We start from the raw sequence: 21,531 nt of genomic DNA, 5'->3' as shown, positions 1-21,531 counted from the left end.
TAAGTAGAGAAATTAATAAATGATAGAGTAAAACTCATTTATTTAGCCGCCAGTTGTTTTGCGAAGAGACGTTGAAGGAGGTCTTCTTAAAATATTTTATTAAGGTTTGTAATCGCGTAAGTTTTATGTAAGGAGGTAATTTTACGCCATTCACTACAGTGTTACACTTTTCTAAACGTATCCGTTTGTTTTATCCCTTTAACTATAACTATAATCATGCCCTCGTTAACGCTTCTAGAATTTAGATAATATTCGAAATTTATAAGTAAATTGGAAATTTGTGAGTCGAGTTTTGATGTCGCTGTGTCAACGTTTATTTGTTCTCATATTAGTTGATGGTAAGTGATATAGTTGTTGTATGTTTGGGCACGGCCGACTGTGAACATGGTTCTCTAGTGTAATTCTAGTCAAATATTGTTCTTTTTGTTACTTGCCAGTTCATGCTATAGATAAACCGTAATTATTACAATAAAGTTCTCTTATAACATTGTGGAATTTGTGTTTGTTGTTTTATTCCTTTCCAGAGAAAGAAAAAAACAGAGTCTCTAAGAGTAAATACTGTTTTAGTACATAACTATATTTCGCAATAAGAATGATTTGTTTTACCATTATAACTCAACAGCTGAAGAGATTATAAAGATTTTTTAGTTTGTTCGATTTTTCTCCAATTAGAGTATGGAAAGGAGTGTTGAAAATATGATATATTTATTCACTTTACTGTGAGTTCAAAACATCAGCTAAACGACCAATATATATATTTTCCAATACAAACTTGAATTCTAAATAAATTCATCATTCAGGGTAGTGATACCCTAGAAACCCTTATTACTACAAATAAAAAGCAAACTATGTATAAAATAACGTATATTACCATACATTTACTACATATATAAACTGGCAGCGAACACAATGTCCCTCTTCAACATTTTGATCGCTTCACTGAACTTGTTCTCCAAATCTGTGTTACCAATGTTCTTGGCCGCTTGACACAACTGCCGTAACACTTCTTCCAGACGCCGCATACAACGGATTATTGATCCTGGAAAATTGTATAGTTGCTTAATGCTTTAGGAATAACGTTGACGGAAAAGGTACAAAACCTTCATAAACACAATGTATCCATCATTACATAACATTTCTAACACCCAAACACAATATATTCATTAATAGCTGAAAAGTATAATACTAACACAATGCAAAAAAAATTTTTTTTTTTTCATAAGAACCATCCTCGTACTTCAAGGAACAGATTCCGCAGCGCACGCGATTACAGAATTTTTATTAAGGAATTTTTTACACCTTTTGTTACATTATTGCATTTTTGGTAAGGATCTCTATTTTTTTTGAAAATACAAATATAGCCTATGTTGCTCAGTGAAGATGCAGCTTTCTAATGGTGAAAGAATTTTTGAAATCGGTCCAGTAGTTTATGCGTGAAAACCATAGATACATACAAACCTTTCCTCTTTATAATATTAGTATAGATCAAACATACCTTCAAAAACGTCAGTCATCTTGCATATCTGCAGGAAGGACGCGCCCTTGGCCCACGCGAGCACAACGTCCATGAGCGTGCACTTGAACTTGCCCACGTACTCGTCCTCGTCCAGCGCCATCTTGGCGTCTATTGATACCTTTGCTATGCGACGCGCGTATTCCTGGAAAAATTTGTGTTTCTTCTTAAAAAATATTGTTATGATGGAATATGTATGTGAACTATACTATAATTAACTATAACATATATATATATATTAACTATAACATATATATATATTAACTAACTATACTCATAATTAGAAAAAATGGATAAAATAAAAAATTACTACTATACTCATTTCAACAATTATTTCACGAGTAGAAAGCTTCAGTATTGGACAACATAATAATTTTAAATAACTTATTGAATATGCGAACCTTAACAACTACCACGAGTTCTCGTCACACAAAACAGCTCACTAGCGACGCCCTCTGTTGAGCTAAATTGAACCATAACCACTATACAATAAGGTCCGTTTTACATTATCACTGACATGTAGCTGTTTAAGTTCTCCACGCAACTCCTTCCAGTATACGACGCTTGTGTATAGTTCTCATCACACACAAAACAGCTTACTAGCGTCGCGCTCTGTTAAGCTAAATTGAACCATAACCCCTACACAATAAGATCCATTTTACACTAACCTGTAGCTGTCTAAGTACTCCACGCAACTCCTCCCCAGTAGAGGACGTTTGTGTAGAATTTTCATCGCACACGAAACAGCTCACGAGCGACGCGCTCTGTTCCGGTGTGAGGTTGTTGAACACACCGTTGAATATCAACTCGGTCAGTAGTAATTCGTCAGCACTGCGTAAATAAAAATAGAGATTACGATGTAAAATTATTATTTTTTATTTACTAATAAATATTTATTTCATTACTAGCTTCCGCCCACGACTTTGTACGTGCATCCCCGTTTTTCCCCGTTCCCGCAAGAATTTCGGGAAATCCTTTCTTAACGGATGCCTACGTCCTAACATCTACCTGCATGCCAAATTTCTGCCCGATACGTCCAGTGGTTTGGGCTGTGCGTTGATAGATCACGATATCAGTCACCTTTGAGTTTTATATATATAGATTTACGTTGTTTTATTTTGTCACTAACATGATGTTGTAAACTTAAAGCTTAAAAGTATTCTAGAATATTTTCATACAGTTTTACATCAGCTGTAAGTCGTAACTCGAAGTGTTGATAATATACCAGTATTTTTTTTAAATAGCAAAGAAACACACAATTTTTATTGATATAATTTCCGACGTTAAAACCGGAAGCACATCCATTAAGAATATTTAAACGTCTATTCTTATTCTACCATATTCCTCGCAGATATACAGACAAGCTAAATATCCAAAGTACCTGCTCAGTTCGCAAGCGATCCGTCCCTTCATCTCAATAACATCAGCCATAGTACAATATCCCATTCGTCGAAGCACACGTTTCCGTTTCTTCAATTCGTCCATTTGTAATATACTCTTAGCTTTATGCAGCTCCTGTTTAACTTGTTTCAGATCTTCGAACATTTCTTGCTTCTTTTCGTATGCGCTTGTTAGCGCTGCGCGGTTCTTGTCTTTGTGCAGTGGGTGGGCGTATAATCTTAAAAAAAAAATTCAAGATGATTGTCAATTAAACACATAGCATATCTTTTTCTCAAAACATTTTTTAGTTTGTCATTGGTTCAACATATTGAAGAAAATTTTTTGAAGTGAAATTTCTTTAGGCGCGTTGAGTAAAATTTCAAGGTCGCGTTAGGGCAATACCGCCACGTCATGGAGTAAGGCGACGATTTTGGTATCTTTGATGCTTGCCAAAGAAGTTTCACTTCTAACACGTGTGCTCGGCACACGTAACTCTTTAATGTAAATTACTGATTGTCAAAATATTAAAAACAGAATATCATAATTTTTAAGTTACTTAGTTTGAAATAAACTTTTAAAAAATCTGATTTAAAGCCACGCATTAGAACTAAAGCATTTTACATACCTGTCTTCAAAAATTTTTATTTTATCCACACATTCTTTAAATACGGAATCCTCAATTTTCATATCTTTTATAGGATTCAATAGCGGCGGGCCTTCTGGGAATCGTTTCTTCACTTCGTTTATTGTTTTCAAAACCGATTTACGGCTGTCGGATGGTCGTAAATCTTTAGGATAGTACACACGAAGCGAACTTATTTGATATATTAGCGTGTGCAATACTGGTACTACTTCCACATCTCCAGACTGTAATAAATAATAGTTATTTAAACCAAAATTAAAGAAATTTCATTATTTTCTGTCATTATTAGATTCATATTAAGCATGCCTATGATTCAAAATAATAAAAAATATATTTTAATGCACATTGCATATTTACAAAAAGTTCTCAAATTGTACCTTAGTGTATACAAATAAAAGTTCAAGTTCACTTTACCTCACCCGGGGGGCACGGAACATTGCTCTCCGGTTCATCTCCCTTCCCCTTTTTAACATGCAGCAATATATCCACAAGTATTACTGTATCAGCCGTGAGGGGATTCTCATCTTGCCCTTTCTTGCCTTTGCCCGTTTTATGCCGGAAATTCACTATTATGCCCCAGTCATATTCGTACTTTTCTGTTTTTATCTATAGAAAGAACAGTAAATTATATTGATGTAGTTTGTAAGTTGTGTATGTTTTGATACAGATTTTTGTAGTTTTGGGTAATGTAAATAAAATGATTGACGAACAAATATAAATGAGGATTTATGTAGATTTGAATTGAATTTTTATCTACACAAATACACAATTATTCTATTACTAGCTTCCGCCCGCGACTCCGTCCGCGCGGAAAAATTAAGAAAAGTTAAGATTTATTTTTTTTCTACGTATTTTTCCGGGATAAAAAGTATCCTATTTTATGCCCAGGATAATAAAGTATAATTATACAAGTTTCATCGAAATCGGACCGTTAGTTTTCACGTGATGCCTGAACATACAGACAGACAGACAGACAGACAAAAATATTTTTAATCACATATTTGGGTTTGGTATCGATCCAGTAACACCCCCTGCTATTTATTTTTTCAATATTTTCAATGTACAGAATTGACCCTTCTACAGATTTATTATATGTATATAGATAGATGGATAATTGTTATCAGATATTTAATTTTGGTATTTATGGTAGTTTAATATCAGCATGTTGCTCATCATTTATACTACATATAAATATATTTTACCTTAACAAGTCGTCCAGGCTGCAAGAAAGGTTTAAGATATTCCGGACGCGTAATAAAAGATCTAAACTGTGCTCCCAATAGGTCTAATTGCGAGCGAATATTACAATACGATGCGATTGAATTCTCTTCGTCTATGCTTAGCGCGTCGTATTCTTTTTGTTTCGCTTTTACCTCTGAAAGATCATGTTTTATTTAATATTTACATATTAACATTTTCAATTCAGGTTATCAGACAATGCAATGACCCTCTCTAAATTCTAGAACACATTTTGAATCCGGATAACAAAGATCAGGTGCAGGTCGACAGATTGACCTTGAAGACCTTATCATAGCTATGTTAATTGCATTCTTAGCATTTTAATATAGTACATAATGCATGTAGGGACACACATGTACAATTCGCTGATCGAGCTTTTTGTATATGTGTGCGTCCACATTGTTTCCCCGACGCTTTTTAGATTTATTAGAATTTAAAGTCAGTAGTGCATAACGGCTAGCATAAATAACACTTATGTATTGTGAAGAGTAATAAAGCAGTTGAAGGAAAGGTTTTATTATTTGGGGCAACCTACGGGGGCAAAGGCACTACTCAACATTGGTGACCCCGACAAAGAACAACAAGAAATTATAACAATAAAATTATTTTGAAGACGAAGATTTATTGGAAGAATTTAAATTTTAACATGGCGATGTCTACATCTAACTTTTACGGCACCCTTGCGGCGGAATTGGCGAAAATCAACGTGCGTCTTTCAAACATCGAGCGCTCACGATCACGAGCGGTACACCGGCGACCCAGAACACCGTCACGCAATTTTCGAGAGTCTTCAAGGTCATCTTCGAAGCGACGTCGTCCCGGCGCACCTGACTGGTTGTGCAGCTACCACTTCAGGTTCCGGCAGCGCGCTCACAAGTGCATCCCACCGTGTGCCTGGAAGAGAAGCCCCAGCCCCAGCGCAGCAGCCGCCCAGCCGGAAAACTAGCGAGGCAGGTGCAGACTACGGCGGAGGTCTGTACCATCACGCCGTGCAGCCGTCTCATGGTAACAGATTTAAATACTAACTTAAAATTTTTAGTAGATACCGGTGCCAATGTCTCCGTTTTACCCGTACCTAGAAATCCATTTAAATATAATAAATTATGTCGATCCGATCTTAAGTTATACGCTGCTAACGGTACAGAAATTGCAACTTATGGCGTTAAATCAATTGTTTTAAATCTTAATTTAAGAAGACCGTACCGTTGGGATTTTATTTTAGCAGATGTCAAACAGCCAATATTGGGAGCTGATTTTTTAACACATCATAAATTATTAGTTGATTTGTATCGAAAAAAGTTAATAGATCAAGTTACCGATTTACATGTATTAGCCTCCTTAGTTTCGTGTACGCAACAATCGCTAAATTCTGTGTGCAAAAGTCACCCGTATTACGATTTACTAAGTATGTTTCCTGACATTATTAAGCCGATGTCGTTTAAAGAAACTACATCGCATAACGTTTTGCATTATATAGAGACGAGCGGCCCACCTATTCATGCTCGAGCTAGACCGTTACCCCCGGATAGATACAAAAAGGTGAAGGAAGAGTTCAGGGTTATGCAAGAATTAGGTATCTGTAGGCCTTCTAAAAGTGCTTGGGCTAGCCCGCTTCATGTCGTAGTTAAAAAGAATGGCGAGTTAAGGCCGTGCGGAGATTATCGACAGCTCAACGCAATTACAAAGCCCGACAGATATCCAGTTCCGCGATTACACGACTTCACTTTTATATTGGCTAATAAAAAAATATATTCAAAAGTAGATATAAATAGAGCCTATCACTGCATAAAAGTTGCCCCATGCGATATAGAAAAAACTGCTATTATTACCCCTTTTGGACTTTTCGAATTTCCCCGTATGAGTTTTGGCCTAAGGAACGCCGCACAAACGTTTCAACGTTTTATGAACAATACCGTTTTACAAGGTCTCGATTTTTTATTTTGTTACTTAGATGACGTCATAATTGCCAGCGAAAATGAGACTTTACATCAAGAACATTTGAAGTTAGTATTCGAACGTTTCAATACATACGGCATATCTATAAACTTAAGCAAGTGTAGCTTCGGACAGTCGCGTATAGAATTCTTAGGTCACGAAGTAAGTGTAGATGGAATTAAACCACTCAAAGACAAGGTCGAGGCCATAGTTAATTTTCCTAAACCCGTTACAGTATCGGATTTAAGACGATTTTTAGGAATGATCAATTTTTATAGACCACATTTACCTCATTTAGCGTCACATCAATGCGAACTCAATAAATATTTAGTAAATTCTAAGAAAAATGATAAATCGAAAATTATTTGGAACAATGTTAGTGATAATGCTTTTGTGCAATGTAAGATAGAACTACAAAATGCCGTCACATTGTCACATCCCCTTTTAGATGTTCCCTTAGCCTTGATGACCGACGCTTCCAATACCTGTATGGGTGCGGTATTGCAACAGCGAGTAAAAGGTAAGTGGATACCCCTAGGATATTTTTCCAAAAAATTTTCGCCTACCGAGCAAAAGTATTCTACTTATGATAGGGAATTACTAGCGATTTTTCAAGCTATTAAATATTTTAGGAAATTGTTTGAAGGCCGTCCTTTAACAATATATACAGATCATAAGCCATTATGTCATGCATTTTCTAAAATAGGTAATGACAGTAAAGAAACGCCTAGAAGGACGCGACAATTACTTTTTATAAGTGAATTTACGGTCGACATACAGCATATTAGCGGTAAAGATAATATTGTAGCCGATACTTTATCGCGCGTAGAAACAATTGTTTGCCCGACTGTACTCGACTTCACCGAACTTGCTGACTCGCAAGCGAAAGACGAGTACTTGATTAATATGACACGTAGTGGGCATAGCGATAATAATGTAAAGTTTAAGAAAATGTATTTACCGACTTGTAAAAAAGGAGTATATTGCGAAGTTTCAAATAATATTATTAGACCTTATTTAACAGAGTATTTTAGAAAAATTGCTTTCGATAGTGTTCACAATCTAAGTCATCCCGGTATACGTACGACTCGGAAGATGGTCACTAAACAATTTTTTTGGCCTGGTATGAATAAAGATATAGGGAAATGGACCAAAGCGTGTGTATCATGTCAAAGGTCGAAGATTTCGCGTCACGTTGTTTCGGATATAGGAAAGTTCCCGGAAGTTTCGCGATTCGAGCATATCCATGTGGATTTAGTTGGTCCATTGCCGACATCTCCACAGGGATTTAGATATTTATTAACAATTATAGATAGATGTACGCGTTGGCCTGAAGCATTTCCCGTTAAAGAAATTACTGCAGACGTCGTTGCTAAGCATATTTATGAAGGATGGATAGTTAGGTATGGTTGTCCCGTCCGTATAACTAGCGATCAAGGACGTCAGTTTGAGTCGAATCTATTTTTAAAGTTAATGTCATTTTTGGGCATTAATAAAATTCGTACTACACCTTACCACCCACAAAGTAATGGCGCGGTGGAAAGGTGGCATAGATCGTTGAAGGCAGCCCTTATGGCGAGACTGCTTAGTAGTAAAAAAACGTGGTTAGACGAATTATCAATTACCCACTGTTATGTTAGGGTTGAGAGCAGCAATACGAACTGATAGTAATGTTAGTGCCGCAGAATTGGCCTTCGGTAAAACTTTACGTTTGCCTGGCGAGTTCTACGATAGTTCTACAAATGACTGTGATGTAAACGATCCTTATAGTTTGGTAGAGAAAATCCGTGAAACTATATCTCAGTATCGTCCGACGAGAGATAAGACGAACGCAAAGAAAATATTCGTTTATTCCGATTTACAAAGTTGTAGTCACGTTTTTGTTAGAGATGACGCAGTACACAGGTCTCTAAAACCGCCTTATGATGGTCCTTATCAAGTGTTAGAACGTAGTTCTAAAGTTTTTAAAATACAATTTCCGGATAGAGTCGCACGCGTTTCCATTGACAGGTTAAAGCCAGCCTTTATATTAAAAGATGATGTTACAGTTGAGAACAATATTGTTCCACATAATACATCTTTATCGAAGTCGGTTAAGCATGCGCCACCCATAAGCGTAACTAGGAGCGGTCGCGTAATCCGACGACCCGTGCGATTTGCGATATAGTACTTTCACACAGTATTTAGCTATTGTCTTTAATTCGAAGTATTATCTGTATTGTATGTAATTCAATTTATTATACTTGTGTGTTATATACATTTTTGTTAGAATGTAAGTTCATATTTTTTTACATGTAGCTTTTGCGTCTTATACAAATTTTTATATTAATTGTTCACTATACAACGTTTTGAAGTATGTAATTTAATTTGTTTTTATTGTTTCATATTATTGTTTAATCATTTCATTTTATGTTTTACATAAATATGATTAACATTATATTGTGCATATTTTACATTTTTGTGTAACTATTGCGAAAGAATAAAGTAATACGATAGTTTTGTTTTTACGCATTTAAGATGCTTATTTAGTATTTCCTGTTTTTGTAATAATTAGTACTTATTTACTTAGTGAGTTATATCGGATTACATAGGTAATAATATCGTCACTCATTTAGCATTTTTATTAAACTTGTATTAATTGTAACATATGGATAAATTCTTGTAGTGAATAGTAAGTGTAATCCGATCAATTTTAATTAGGCTAAGCCGTTTAGATGTAAGATCTTATTTTTATTGTTGTGACATTATGAAATATTACGAATTAATATGTATTCAGTATTGCATTGTTATCTCATTTGTATTTTACGGCAATTTCTGTGTTTGTCTTTGTATTTTTTGGAGTGTATAATTATTTTTTTTTTTTTTGAAAAAGGGGGGGAATAATGTAGGGACACACATGTACAATTCGCTGATCGAGCTTTTTGTATATGTGTGCGTCCACATTGTTTCCCCGACGCTTTTTAGATTTATTAGAATTTAAAGTCAGTAGTGCATAACGGCTAGCATAAATAACACTTATGTATTGTGAAGAGTAATAAAGCAGTTGAAGGAAAGGTTTTATTATTTTGGGCAACCTTGGGGGAAAGACACTACTCAACAATGCATTATGATAAAGAAATTATTTATATCCCAAAATTGTCACTGTACTTACTATCTATGAGATCTGGAATGGCAGCTTGATTTTGGAATTGGTAGAAACTTCTCTCCAACATATATTCGGGATTGATTTCTTCTACACGTAATAAATTCAGTACCTAAAAAAAATAATTATAAGTTTGGGGTATAAAACTATTTTTTATTTTATTTTAAACAAATATTTATTGTGACTGTTACTTTATGCTTGTTCATAATCTATCATTAAATGTTCTTAAAAATTATGAGGAAAGAGATGTAGTGTTTTAAGCTAATTTTTCACTCATACGCCTTTAGTACACCTACGCATTCGCGTGCGGCAGCGAAACAACGAAAAAACTGTCAGTAGTATGGCAGGTTTTCGCATAATATGATATGTCTCACTCTAGCACATAGATAGATGAAATAGTTGCGTCCTTGTCAGTATTGTTTCGCAAGGAACTGCGAAATGGCCATTACACAGACGCTTAAGTTTCGCTAGTCCCGTATTATACGCAATTGGACACGCAGATTATAAAAATACGTACAAAAAAGAGGTATCATGGAGAAAACTTCAAACATGGATAAAATTACAATGGCATATCATTGCGAAAAAGTTGCGAAAACATTGCTGTGTACTAACGTTCCGCAGATATTTCGCTACGCAGTAGTTTCGCAGAGATTGCCTGCCGCATACGAATGCGTAGGTGTACTAAAGGCGTTAAAGGCAGGAATTACTAGAAAAATTATCAAAAATCTCACCATATTATAAGTGAGATGGAAAGCTGAATTAATAGGATCGGCTTTGCCCTGCACCATGCCTTTCACAGTAGCGGGCGCTACTTTCTGGTCAATCATGAGTATCACGATACCCTTGTCGTCGAGACCACGCCGACCCGCACGACCCGACATTTGGATGTATTCGCCTGATGTTATCTAAAAGTATTATTTTTAATTATAATCATCTGCGATCAGTCAATTGACTATGAGCAGATACTTTGGATCAGAATTAAAGTATTATTAAAAACTTTTTATAAAATTGGTTTTATTTTTTACTAGCTTTCCACCCGCGGCATCGCCCGCGCAGTCAAAGAATAACCCGCATAGTTCCCGTTCCCGTAGGATTTTCGGGATAAAATCTATCCTATGTCCTTTCTCGGGTATCAAAATATCTCTATACCAAATTTAATGAAAATTGGTTGAGTAGTTAAGGCGTGATTGAGTAACAGACAGACAGAGTAACTTTCGCATTTATAATATTAGTATGGATTTAGGAAACCATTAAACGGTCTGTAAAAGAAATTATTATATAAAAGAATAATGAAAGAAATTACATTTTCAAAATTTTTAAGACATAATATGCCATTTAAAGCGCTTAATTCTTGAGGACTGCGTGTGTAGTACTTGGATGAATACATTTCTATAAATCCAAGTCATGAATAAAAATCACGTATACTTACGAATCGGAAATCTCTTCCGTCGAATTTTTGACAATTCGTAAACACAACAGTTCTGGCTGGCATGTTGAGACCCATCGCAAAGGTCTCTGTAGCGAAAAGAGCCTGTAAGACATATTCTTTATTAAATTTGTTACTTATTTATATTTGAGCCACTTTTTAAGTTTTACAAATTATTAGTTGGTGTAATCATTAGTATAAAAGTACCTCAGTGGAAAAGCTAAACATATTTTTCATATTAAATTACACTTATGTATCAGGTTAATTATAGCTCCTCATTCAACAAACCTTTATAAGCCCCAAACCGAAGAGAATCTCGATGGTTTCCTTAAGTATGGGCAGTAGACCACCATGATGTATACCGATACCGCGTCTCAATAACGGAATAACATTTTCCACTTGTGGCAATTTACGGTCCTCCTCTGTTAATACGTCCATAGCGTTGTTGAACACTTCATCTACTAATTTCTTTTCTTCAACTGCAAGTAAAATTACATGTTTAGCATGTGTAATAAAAAAAAATCTTGAGTTACGATAAGAATAAAAGTGTAAATGAACCTTTATACCGATTAGAACCGATTGATTACATGTTTGTTCTTAAGTAAAAAATTTAAACCAAAAAAAATTATTTCTAAAAATTACATAAAACAACATTTACAGCATTCTATGACAAAATAAACCATACTCACTGGTATTAAAGTCCAATTTAGCCATTTGCATAGCATACAGCTCACAATCCTTCTTACTAAAACTGAATATGATAACAGGCGCGAAATTTCTTTCCATAATCATCTTGACGATGTTGAAAATGTTCGTATTATTGTTTCCTTTGGGCCCGCCTCGACGCCCGCGTTGGTCACCTTTACCTGCGTCACCTGCATTGCTTAGTACAGCCATTGCTGTGTTAAAATTATCCTCTTTGAACTGACCCTGAGAATGAGTAACGATGTTGTTAATATTACGGACAAATAATGTGAGTTGAAAAATTATTAAGATGAAATTAATGTCAGAATTAGTGATATTATAAGTTTTTTACTGACATTAGACTTTGGACAGATATTTTCTAACTGAATTTAGTTCTATTTGACCTTATAAAATTGTATGATGAATAAATAACCAAATCATTAACGCGGCTTCTACATAAATATGCCAAGGCCATAACCAACTTACAAACCTTATTAAAAAATATTCATACTTTTTGCACAATTGAAAAAAAAAAGAAAGCATTTACAAATGTACAAAACCTGCTTAGAACAGTTTACAGTAGTAATATCCAATACTTTAAGTACACTAACCTTCTCATCAACAACAAGATGTATCCCATCACCCCCAGCTGGGAAGATATAATGCTGCAGCGGCGTGGGCCTATACTCCGTGTAGACCACGTGGCACGGCTGCGAGTGCAAGCGGCACACCCACTCGGCGAACTGCCGCGCGTTCGGGATAGTAGCGGATAGGAACACGTAGTGCACGTTGTCGGGGAGAAGGATTAGTGTTTCTAAACGAAAATCGTATTGTTTTTGTTGTTACATATTAAGTAGGTAGAATTGACGATAGTGATAGCGAAAAACATATTGGCAACAGTTGATTAAGGAAATGTTAGGTAAAAAAATCACCAATATTTCCTTGAATCATCTATTTGAAAATACACTATAGAATAAAACTAAATAAATTAGAGTTACCTTCCCACACCACTCCTCTTTCTTTATCCCTCATGTAGTGGATTTCGTCAAACACTACCCATCCCACCTCTCTCATGATTTCTGATCCTCTATATAACATATTCCTTAGAATCTATAGAATGAAAAAAAATGATTTAAAAAACTTAAAGGTAAGGAAAATACGATGTGTAGCATACATCATATTTTATACTTAACCCATTGACCACCGAGCGCCCCGATCGGGGCACGACAACAATAGAAATCTATTGTGTCTGAGATTCTAGGGATTGATGGATTAATTAAAATCAAGTTATAATTATTACAAATACCATTTCAGTGTTAGGCACTGTAATATTATTGAAGATAAATAGATATTCTTTTATATTTTATAATAGTATTCAATTACATTATAAATGAGAATTTTTAAAGTATAGAAAAAAAACAATTTCAAGGGAATGGGATCAAACATTTTTTGCTGTTGTTGACCTTTGAGCCACCTGACTTTCCTTATTAAAATAAATAGAAATTACCTCAGTTGTCATAATAAGACATGAAGCTGATGGATTGATTGTCACATCACCAGTTATCAAACCAACATCATGGAACTCTTCAGAAAACTCTCTGTATTTCTGATTTGAAAGTGCTTTGATTGGTGTGGTATATATTACTCTTTGTTTTTTCTTAAGTGACAAAGCAATAGCATACCTATAAGGAATTAATAAAATAAATTAGATGATTTTTCATAAGAATTGATAAATATCACAGAAACCTATTTTAAATTCTACATTTTTTTACATATTATATCTAAAGGTGCAATTGAGAAAATAAAATTAGACTCTCAATCCTTAGACTTTTATTAATAAATCTATACTAATATTATAAAGCTGAAGAGTTTGTTTGTTTGAACGCGCTAATCTCGGGAACTACTGGTCCGATTTGAAAAATTCTTTCAGTGTTAGATAGCCCATTTATCGGAGAAGGCTATATATCATTACGCTACGGCCAACAGGAGTGGAGCTACGGGGGTGAAACCGCGCGGAGCAGCTAGTCTATAATAACTATGTTATTTTTGCCACTAAAACTCAATATAATCAATATCAGTAAATAATAATACTTACTCTGCAACAACAGTCTTTCCTGCTGATGTGTGAGCTGATACAAGCACCGATTGCAAATTATCTATACACATGATTGCTTCCTTTTGAAAGGGATCCAATATAAAACTATATTGCTTAGCCGGTTCTGACGATATTGGTACTAACGGTGTATACTCATGATTTGGAGGAATTGCTACCTCATGGGTACATCCTTCATGGGTTTCCAATGTGTGTATAACAATACGTGAGTTAGCTAGATCTAACCTAGAATGGAAATAATATATTAAAATATATACATTTCGAGTACTATTATATTGCTACCAATAGTACGTAGAAATATATAAACGGTTAAACTTACTTTAAGTCCCCAATTGATTCAATTTCTTCTTCACCTGTTTTGATTTTTTTATTATCTTCTGGTTTTAGTTCTGTATCTGCATATTCAACTTCTTCGTGCGGTCTTTTCTTGGCTGGCGTTTGTTCTTCTTTAATATTCCTGTAGTTCGAAGTATAATTAAGTTATGTATTTGTAGAGAACAAGAAATGAAAACAAAGGTTAGAAAATACTTACGGTTTATCATTTTCAAGATTGGGCAACTGAATAGCGACTTCACTTGAAGATGGATCTTCGAAACAGTCAAATAAATTATTTAAATCTGCCATATTTATGAATATTCGGTCATATTCTTATACTAATAGACGAAAACAGCGTGGTATGCTTGAATTCACCATAAACCCATACGATTTTAATATTCTACCACCAAAAACGCGTTTTAGTTTATAGTTTGACACGTGACAGAAGTGAAATGTGAATTGACATTTGTCTGTTGACATGAAAGTTGAAACTTTACGGTGAGTGCTGCCAGTAACAAAAATATTAAATTTGGTGTCTTTTGACATCTAGATTTAGCTTAGATCACTAAGTAATGGATAACACTCACAGGCGCTTCCCCTTTCGCCGAGGTATAAGATTATTAGAATCGAAAAATCTTATGCTTTCATAAAAACTACTTGCGTAATCGATTACAAACACTCTGCGTATTCGTAAAACATCGAACGGACGTCTGCGAGTGCTCCGCTAAAAAATCCGTTTTGTGCTGTCAAGTCTTGCAGAAACAAGTCAAACACATCAAATATTTAAAAAGATGGAACAATCTTTCATTTGTAAGTATTTTTTTTATTTTTTTTACGTAAATATCTATTTAAATGCAATTTCTAATAATCGTCGATGTATCGTTTAGCGATATGAACAAGACAAATAATCGAGTCATGTTTACTCGATCATTGATGCGGCCCCACGAGACTGTCATGGAAAGAAAATATACAAATTTAATCTTTATGAACTATGAGATAAAGTTGAATTTAAAACGCGATAATGAACCGCATTATTTACAAGACTATCTTGTAAAGAAATACAAATTCAATCTTTATGCTCTAAAAGATAAAGTTGAATTTAGAACGCGATATTGAACCGCACTCTCACGAGACTACCTTGGAATGAAATATAAATTTAATCTTTATTAACTTAGAGATAGAGTTGAATTTAAAAACTCGTCGCTTAAAATGTCGTAAATTTTTACGACTTTCGTGACACAAATTATTTTTGTGAATGTGTGATTGTGTTTCAATAGTGTGAGTTACCCTCCCCGCACCAAAATCAGCAAAAAGTTTAGATAGAACATTTGCCAGCGTACTCCATCTATTACTTAATGATCTAGATTTAGCTTCTAGAAATATCTAGAAAGTAAATAATAATTTAAAATAAAATAACTGGTAATAGCGAAAATAATATAAATAGAAACACAAACATTTAAGTAAGGTACGTAATGATGTACCAAATATGCCTCGAGCACAGAATACCTACTTAATAAACTAACGCTAACGCAACGCTACCTCGAGTCCATTAGATACATTATACTCTTTGCTCGAGTCTATTGAGCATCAGCAGCAAGCTGTTCTCTCATGAGCCTGTTTTCCAATTACAGAGCATAATGCGACTCAGTGCCGCACAATGCCGAATTATGCTGATGCTTAATTGGAACGTGAAATGCACCAGCAGGTTGCGCTAAGTTCAGTGTTGAAAAAAAAATATTCATAGAGTTAGAAATAACCTCATTAATGTGTAAATAAAGTGGTATACATAATAATTGGTTGAAAACTATTTACGGTTACTTTAAGTATAATTTGGATTTTGATTATTTCACTATCATTTTTTTCAATGTTTGTACCTTCATCCATACTTATATTTATTTTTTTAACACAATTTGAATTAACTTTGATTATTTCGAAAAAACTACAATGAAACGAAAGCTTTAAATTTTTTTCCAACAATTAATGATAAATCGATTGCACGCATCAATTCATGCGCATTACTTTTAAAAAGTGCTCGATTGTGCGAAGCGTTGCTGTAGTTGAAACATTCAACGTTAAGCATTATGCCGCATAATGCGCTCTAGTGCTGTAATTGGAAAACGGGGTCAAATTCTCAAATGTTTTTAACCTTTTATTAACGCTAAGTTTTAACGGCTGTGGCTCTACTCTATGTAAAAATATATAGTCTATGAATCCTTGACAGAATTATTATGTCAATTATTATGACAGATGGTTTTTATTGTTACAAAAATAAACAATTTTTGTAAATTGCACGGAAACCTCTACCTATTGATTTTTATATAAGACGAAACAAGATAAAAACTATAATTATTATTGCGTATAAAATAAGGTCTAAACATATCTGCTATGACCATGTCTGAGAATTTTATAGATAATTCAGAAAATACCGGACGTGTTCGTAAATATTTTTTAGCATTTATGTACCTAGGTACATCGTAAAGTATTTTGAAAAATACACAATCATTCTTATATAGAACGTCTAAATTTCAGGTAACAAGGCCGACATTAGCGCAGCTCAAAGCTGTTGTAAACTTCATTGAGCAATATCCAGAGTTAGCTCAAAGAAAGCTTCAATGTAGAATCAGCAATGAAAAATTTCAACAATTATGGGCAAATCTTTCTAATATAGCAAATTCTATGGACGGAACCCGTAAAACGATTCGTGGTTGGATAAAAGTAATTCTTTACTTTACAAAAACATTTATAATTTGGCTTAAAATCTTAATTGATATATTTTTGGTGTATATAATAATAGTGATTGTATTTTTATAGTTTTGGTCTGATAAACGAAGGAGCGTAACATTAAAAAATCGACAAATAAATCAAGGAAAGCTGCAAGATAGGCTAACAGCGCTAGAACAGAAAATTCTTAAATTGTGCACAGGTGTAAAAGCTAGTAAGTATATAAAATTACTTTACATTCAGTATTTAAAAAAAAACCAAAATATTGATTTGCTAATAAAATACACTAATATTTGTACAATTTGGAGTGTGTGAATTTATAAATATGTTTAATTCATTAATTATTAAATTCAAGCTTAAAGTATATCATATATTATTATCTGTTATTTATTATGTATAAAGTAAAAGTGGCAAATACTCTTAAAAAATTTAACAGTTTAATATACCAACAAATACCTAATCTTAATTTTGATTATATCAATAAGAGCAATTGCCATACCCTTATACATATAATATAGCTACTTGCTTATGCATCTCTTTTATATTTAGACTAGCTGTTTCATTGAATGGCTTATTATGCAAATTTTATAGGACATACATTGTTTTTGTATGGAATGGCCAAGCCAATTAATTATAGCATAAAGTCACATAGTTTTATATTGTCATGTAATATTTTCTTGTAGAGAAAAATAAAGAAATGAAACAAGAACCTTGTAATGGAGATGACAGCTCAATGGATGATCATTATCTAAAGAATAGTGATCTACCTAATGGTGATGTCAACAAGTTGCTTCCAACTGAATGTGATGAAAGGAATTTTAATATTATGGATACAATGGTTTGTTCAGTTTTAAATATTATATCTTTCCATTCTGATTTCTGCAAAATTCTTTGTATTATATATTTAACTAGCTTACCGCCCACGGCATCGCCCGCTTTGTCTTAAACCTAATAAATTATATACTAAAATCTTCCTCTTGAATCACTCTATCTATTAAAAAAAATCGCATCAAAATCCGTTGCGTAGTTTTAAAGACTTAAGCATACAAAGGGACATAGGGAAATATGGACGGAGAAAGCGACTTTGTTTTATACTATGTAGTGATTACACAAAGCTCATGCAGTTATTGTGATAAAAAATAATAATATTTGCCTATTAACAAAGCCAAACATTACTTAACCAAAATAAAAATTGTGTTAGTAGAATATAATAAAGACTAATTTAGCTAAAGGTTGAAATTTAAAGCCAGTATTTGTAAAAAAAAAATGTATGCGTGTACTAGTGTACACACGTAAGAAGTGAAACTTCTTTATGACCTTATTTTTTCAAAAAAATAATTTACTACATGCAACTTTACAGAAATACGTCGTATCACGCGTGGTAGGCATAAGAAAAAGATGGCGCGTAACGGAAAAATGTCACGCGTAACGAAAAAATGTTACACTAAATTTTTTTCCAACCCTGATTAAGAAGTTTCACTTCAAAAATAATAAAAAGACGTGTGGCACTCGGGGACTGCCGCGGTAAAACTATTGCATGCTATGCCTTCATACAACACCTCCGAGCCCGTCGGAGTGGGGAGCGTGAGGTTTTTTCGTTACGGAATTTCTCGATTCGGTCCCTGCGCTCAAGGCCCGCGATAGAAGCTATGCAATAGCTTAATAAAGTACTAATTTTCTTACAGATAGAAGCAATGAGCAAACAGGCAATGGCTGTATCACAAATGGCACAAGCTTCCCTTGCTCATTCAAAAGCAATGGAACAAATAGCTGAAGCATCACACAAGCAAGTAAGATGACATGTCACTATCATTACTACACTCATTATTAAAATACTAGCTGCTCCGAGCGGTTTCACCCCTGTGGCTCCACTCCTGTTGGTCGTAGCGTGATGATATATTATAGCCTATAACCTTCCTCGATAAATGAGCTATCTAACACCGAAAGAATTTTTCAAATCGGACCAGTAGTTCCTGAGATTAGTGTGTTCAAACAAACAAACAAACTCTTCAGCCTTATAATATGAGTATAGAGTATTTAAATCAAAGCATTTGATAGATTAATTATGAAGACTAGAGCTACATAGTAAAAAAAAGTTTTGATGAAAGATATACAGGGTGGAAGGTTAAGATGGGGCATGAAGGGCAGGTACCTTAACCGTTGTAGCTACATGAAAACGTTCTTAGGAGACTATCCTTAAATTCTTGAGAAATTTTAATCTGCATTCACAGATTTTTGAAAAAATGTACGGTCAGCAAGGAAATCGGCAGTTTTTAAAAAATTTTTTTTTGATGCCAATCGATCCAGTTTCTCATGGGGATCAAAACACTCTAAAAGACCAACTGAGGTATGAGTACTAGAAAAGTCAGAAATCGCGAAAAACTATTTCCACACATTCACTAAGAAAATAAGTGATTCAACAAAGATGCGCTAATAGAAAACTCCAAAGAGATTTTCAGGCTTCAATATTTTTTGTTTCTGATTATTAAAACACATACTGATAATAAGAAGAAACATTAATTTAATTAAACGGTTGTCAAAGAAAATAACAAAATAACAAAATAATAACAAAAAACAACATTTAAAGTGGTGATAATTCCAGAATTTCTGAAATAATTTACATAAAACTTATGATATGAGATGCTCAAAGTGGTCACCGTTTTGACGTAAACATAGGTTTGCTCGTTTTACTACTGAGCGCGTAGCAGCCGACAACTTATTTGGGTGAATTACGTAAAGTATTGCAGAAAGTGAATCTTTTAGTTCCTGAGCATTGTTGTATGATCTTTTATAAATTTCATTATTTACATAACCCCAGATGAAAAAATCTAGAGGTGTCAAGTTGGGGCTACGGGGCGGCCAGAGTGGCCGGATGGGACCATGTGTGCCAATCCATTGTGCGCCAAATTGTTCATTTAGGTATGAGCGCGTTTGACGACTGTTGTGAGGTGGAGCACCATCTTGTTGAAAATAAATTTTTCGCAATTCTGACAGTGGTAAATCGTCTAATACATCCTCAAGATTTTTCAAAATGGTGTTGTTGTAGATTTCGGAGTTCAGGGTGCCTTCGTAAATCTGTACCAATACCACTTGATTGGACCTTACCTTACCTTTGCGTCGCTGGCATGTTAGCTGCATGCATGGCTGTGCCTTTGTCTTTTTACTTGTTCATGAATGAAAATAGTTTTTCACGATTTCTGACTTTTCTAGTACTCATACCTCAGTTGGTCTTTTAGAGTGTTTTGATCCCCATGAGAAACTGGATCGATTGGCATCAAAAAATTTTTTTTTGAAAACTGCCGATTTCCTTGCTGACCGAACATTTTTTCAAAAATCTGTGAATGCAGATTAAAATTTCTCAAGAATTTAAGGATAGTCTCCTAAGAACGTTTTCATGTAGCTACAACGGTTAAGGTACCTGCCCTTCATGCCCCATCTTAACCTTCCACCCTGTATAAGTTCTTGGCTAATTGAATTTCATCTAACGAATCATCTTCATTATTCACTTAATACAGAACACGACAAAATAGATTATCAACATTGTTTTGAATTTTTTCAAAAATAATCATGTGGGAGGGATATTTTCTTTGTATTGTATAAAATGTGTCGGGAAATATACTTTGCCAACATTTATTTCTACTACAGTGCAAGTGCAAGCATTGTGCCACATAAGATATTAAATAAACTTTTTTTTATATTTACTTACAGGCTCTGGCCGTGGACAGACTTGCTACAACATTTGAGAGTATCTGTGGATCTGCTTATGAAGTGAGGAATGCTATAATGGGAATAAACTACACTATAAAGGGATGTTACTCAGCAAATGCTCAAAATAGACAGAACTCTAATATTTTCAGTTAGTCAATTGTGTCCTGAGTAATGAGTATTACAAGTATGTGTGTAATTAATAATATGAATTGGTATTTATTTTAAATATTTATTAGGTTTTTTTACTTATAGACTGAAAGCATTCTCAAAAGTATTATTAGGATAAGTTTTACTATAATATTTTACTTTATTTACAATAATAATATTAGTACTGTTGCTATGGAAGTACATGAAAATAATCTGTCTTTAAATAAAAATCCATTATTTCTTGGTTGCGACTTTCTCAACATCATTATCTTCACGGTTTTTTTTTTCAAAATTGTAAAAAAATTAACAGAGTTGCCCTTCTACGTCAAAACTCACACATACCGTATATTTTACGGACCTTACATACGGTATGTGTGAGAGAGAGAATAGAATTATACAAGGTAAACATCACAAATAGCTACATTTTTTGTTACTACAAATGTAAATTACCTATTTCGTGTAATTGTGAATAAAATATTTACTGGAATCGCTAATTTTATTTCCCTTTGTTTATAAATGAGTGGTCAATGCAAGGAGACACTGATAACGGGCTATCTTATCGCGG

At 34.1% G+C, this 21,531-nt stretch overlaps 2 protein-coding genes across 2 annotated transcripts; one reads left to right on the top strand and one right to left on the bottom strand.

The window, feature by feature from the left end:
• Positions 1-847: 847 nt before the first annotated feature.
• On the bottom strand, positions 848-14,819 carry LOC123706179 (exosome RNA helicase MTR4). Its single transcript, XM_045655346.1, has 18 exons — positions 14,608-14,819; positions 14,395-14,532; positions 14,058-14,300; positions 13,470-13,644; positions 12,961-13,072; positions 12,574-12,776; positions 11,968-12,208; positions 11,567-11,757; positions 11,282-11,383; positions 10,584-10,757; positions 9,862-9,964; positions 4,739-4,911; positions 3,951-4,142; positions 3,519-3,760; positions 2,895-3,131; positions 2,182-2,344; positions 1,496-1,658; positions 848-1,039 (listed from the first exon to the last, which is right to left on the bottom strand). The coding sequence occupies exons 1-18, from the start codon at positions 14,697-14,699 to the stop codon at positions 882-884; spliced, it is 3,102 nt and encodes a 1,033-aa protein (XP_045511302.1). The 5' UTR covers positions 14,700-14,819; the 3' UTR covers positions 848-881.
• A 1,840-nt stretch (positions 14,820-16,659) lies between these two features.
• On the top strand, positions 16,660-21,425 carry LOC123697155. The gene is made up of 6 exons (XM_045643611.1): positions 16,660-16,823; positions 16,920-17,105; positions 17,202-17,325; positions 17,795-17,949; positions 18,797-18,901; positions 20,820-21,425. Exons 1-6 carry the CDS (start codon positions 16,776-16,778, stop codon positions 20,970-20,972), a joined length of 771 nt encoding a protein of 256 aa, XP_045499567.1. The 5' UTR covers positions 16,660-16,775; the 3' UTR covers positions 20,973-21,425.
• Positions 21,426-21,531: the final 106 nt, after the last annotated feature.

The sequence above is a fragment of the Colias croceus genome, chromosome 1 (genome assembly GCF_905220415.1).
Source record: "Colias croceus chromosome 1, ilColCroc2.1".
In the NCBI taxonomy this organism is placed as follows: Eukaryota; Metazoa; Arthropoda; class Insecta; order Lepidoptera; family Pieridae; genus Colias; species Colias croceus.
This window is presented reverse-complemented; position numbering and strand designations above follow the sequence as displayed.

What these genes read in the sequence shown, in the direction of transcription:
- LOC123697155 (XM_045643611.1), top strand. Translation starts at nt 16,776, where the DNA reads ATGACCATGTCTGAGAATTTTATAGATAATTCAGAAAATACCGGACGT. An exon ending in GTGCACAGGTGTAAAAGCTA is followed by an intron (nt 17,326 to 17,794) that starts GTAAGTATATAA and finishes ATTTTCTTGTAG; the next exon opens with AGAAAAATAAAGAAATGAAA. An exon ending in CTGAAGCATCACACAAGCAA is followed by an intron (nt 18,902 to 20,819) that starts GTAAGATGACAT and finishes ATTTACTTACAG; the next exon opens with GCTCTGGCCGTGGACAGACT.
- LOC123706179 (XM_045655346.1), bottom strand. Translation starts at nt 14,699, where the DNA reads ATGGCAGATTTAAATAATTTATTTGACTGTTTCGAAGATCCATCTTCA. An exon ending in GGAAAGACTGTTGTTGCAGA is followed by an intron (nt 13,645 to 14,057) that starts GTAAGTATTATT and finishes AATTCCTTATAG; the next exon opens with GTATGCTATTGCTTTGTCAC. An exon ending in ATCTTGTTGTTGATGAGAAG is followed by an intron (nt 12,209 to 12,573) that starts GTTAGTGTACTT and finishes ACTCATTCTCAG; the next exon opens with GGTCAGTTCAAAGAGGATAA.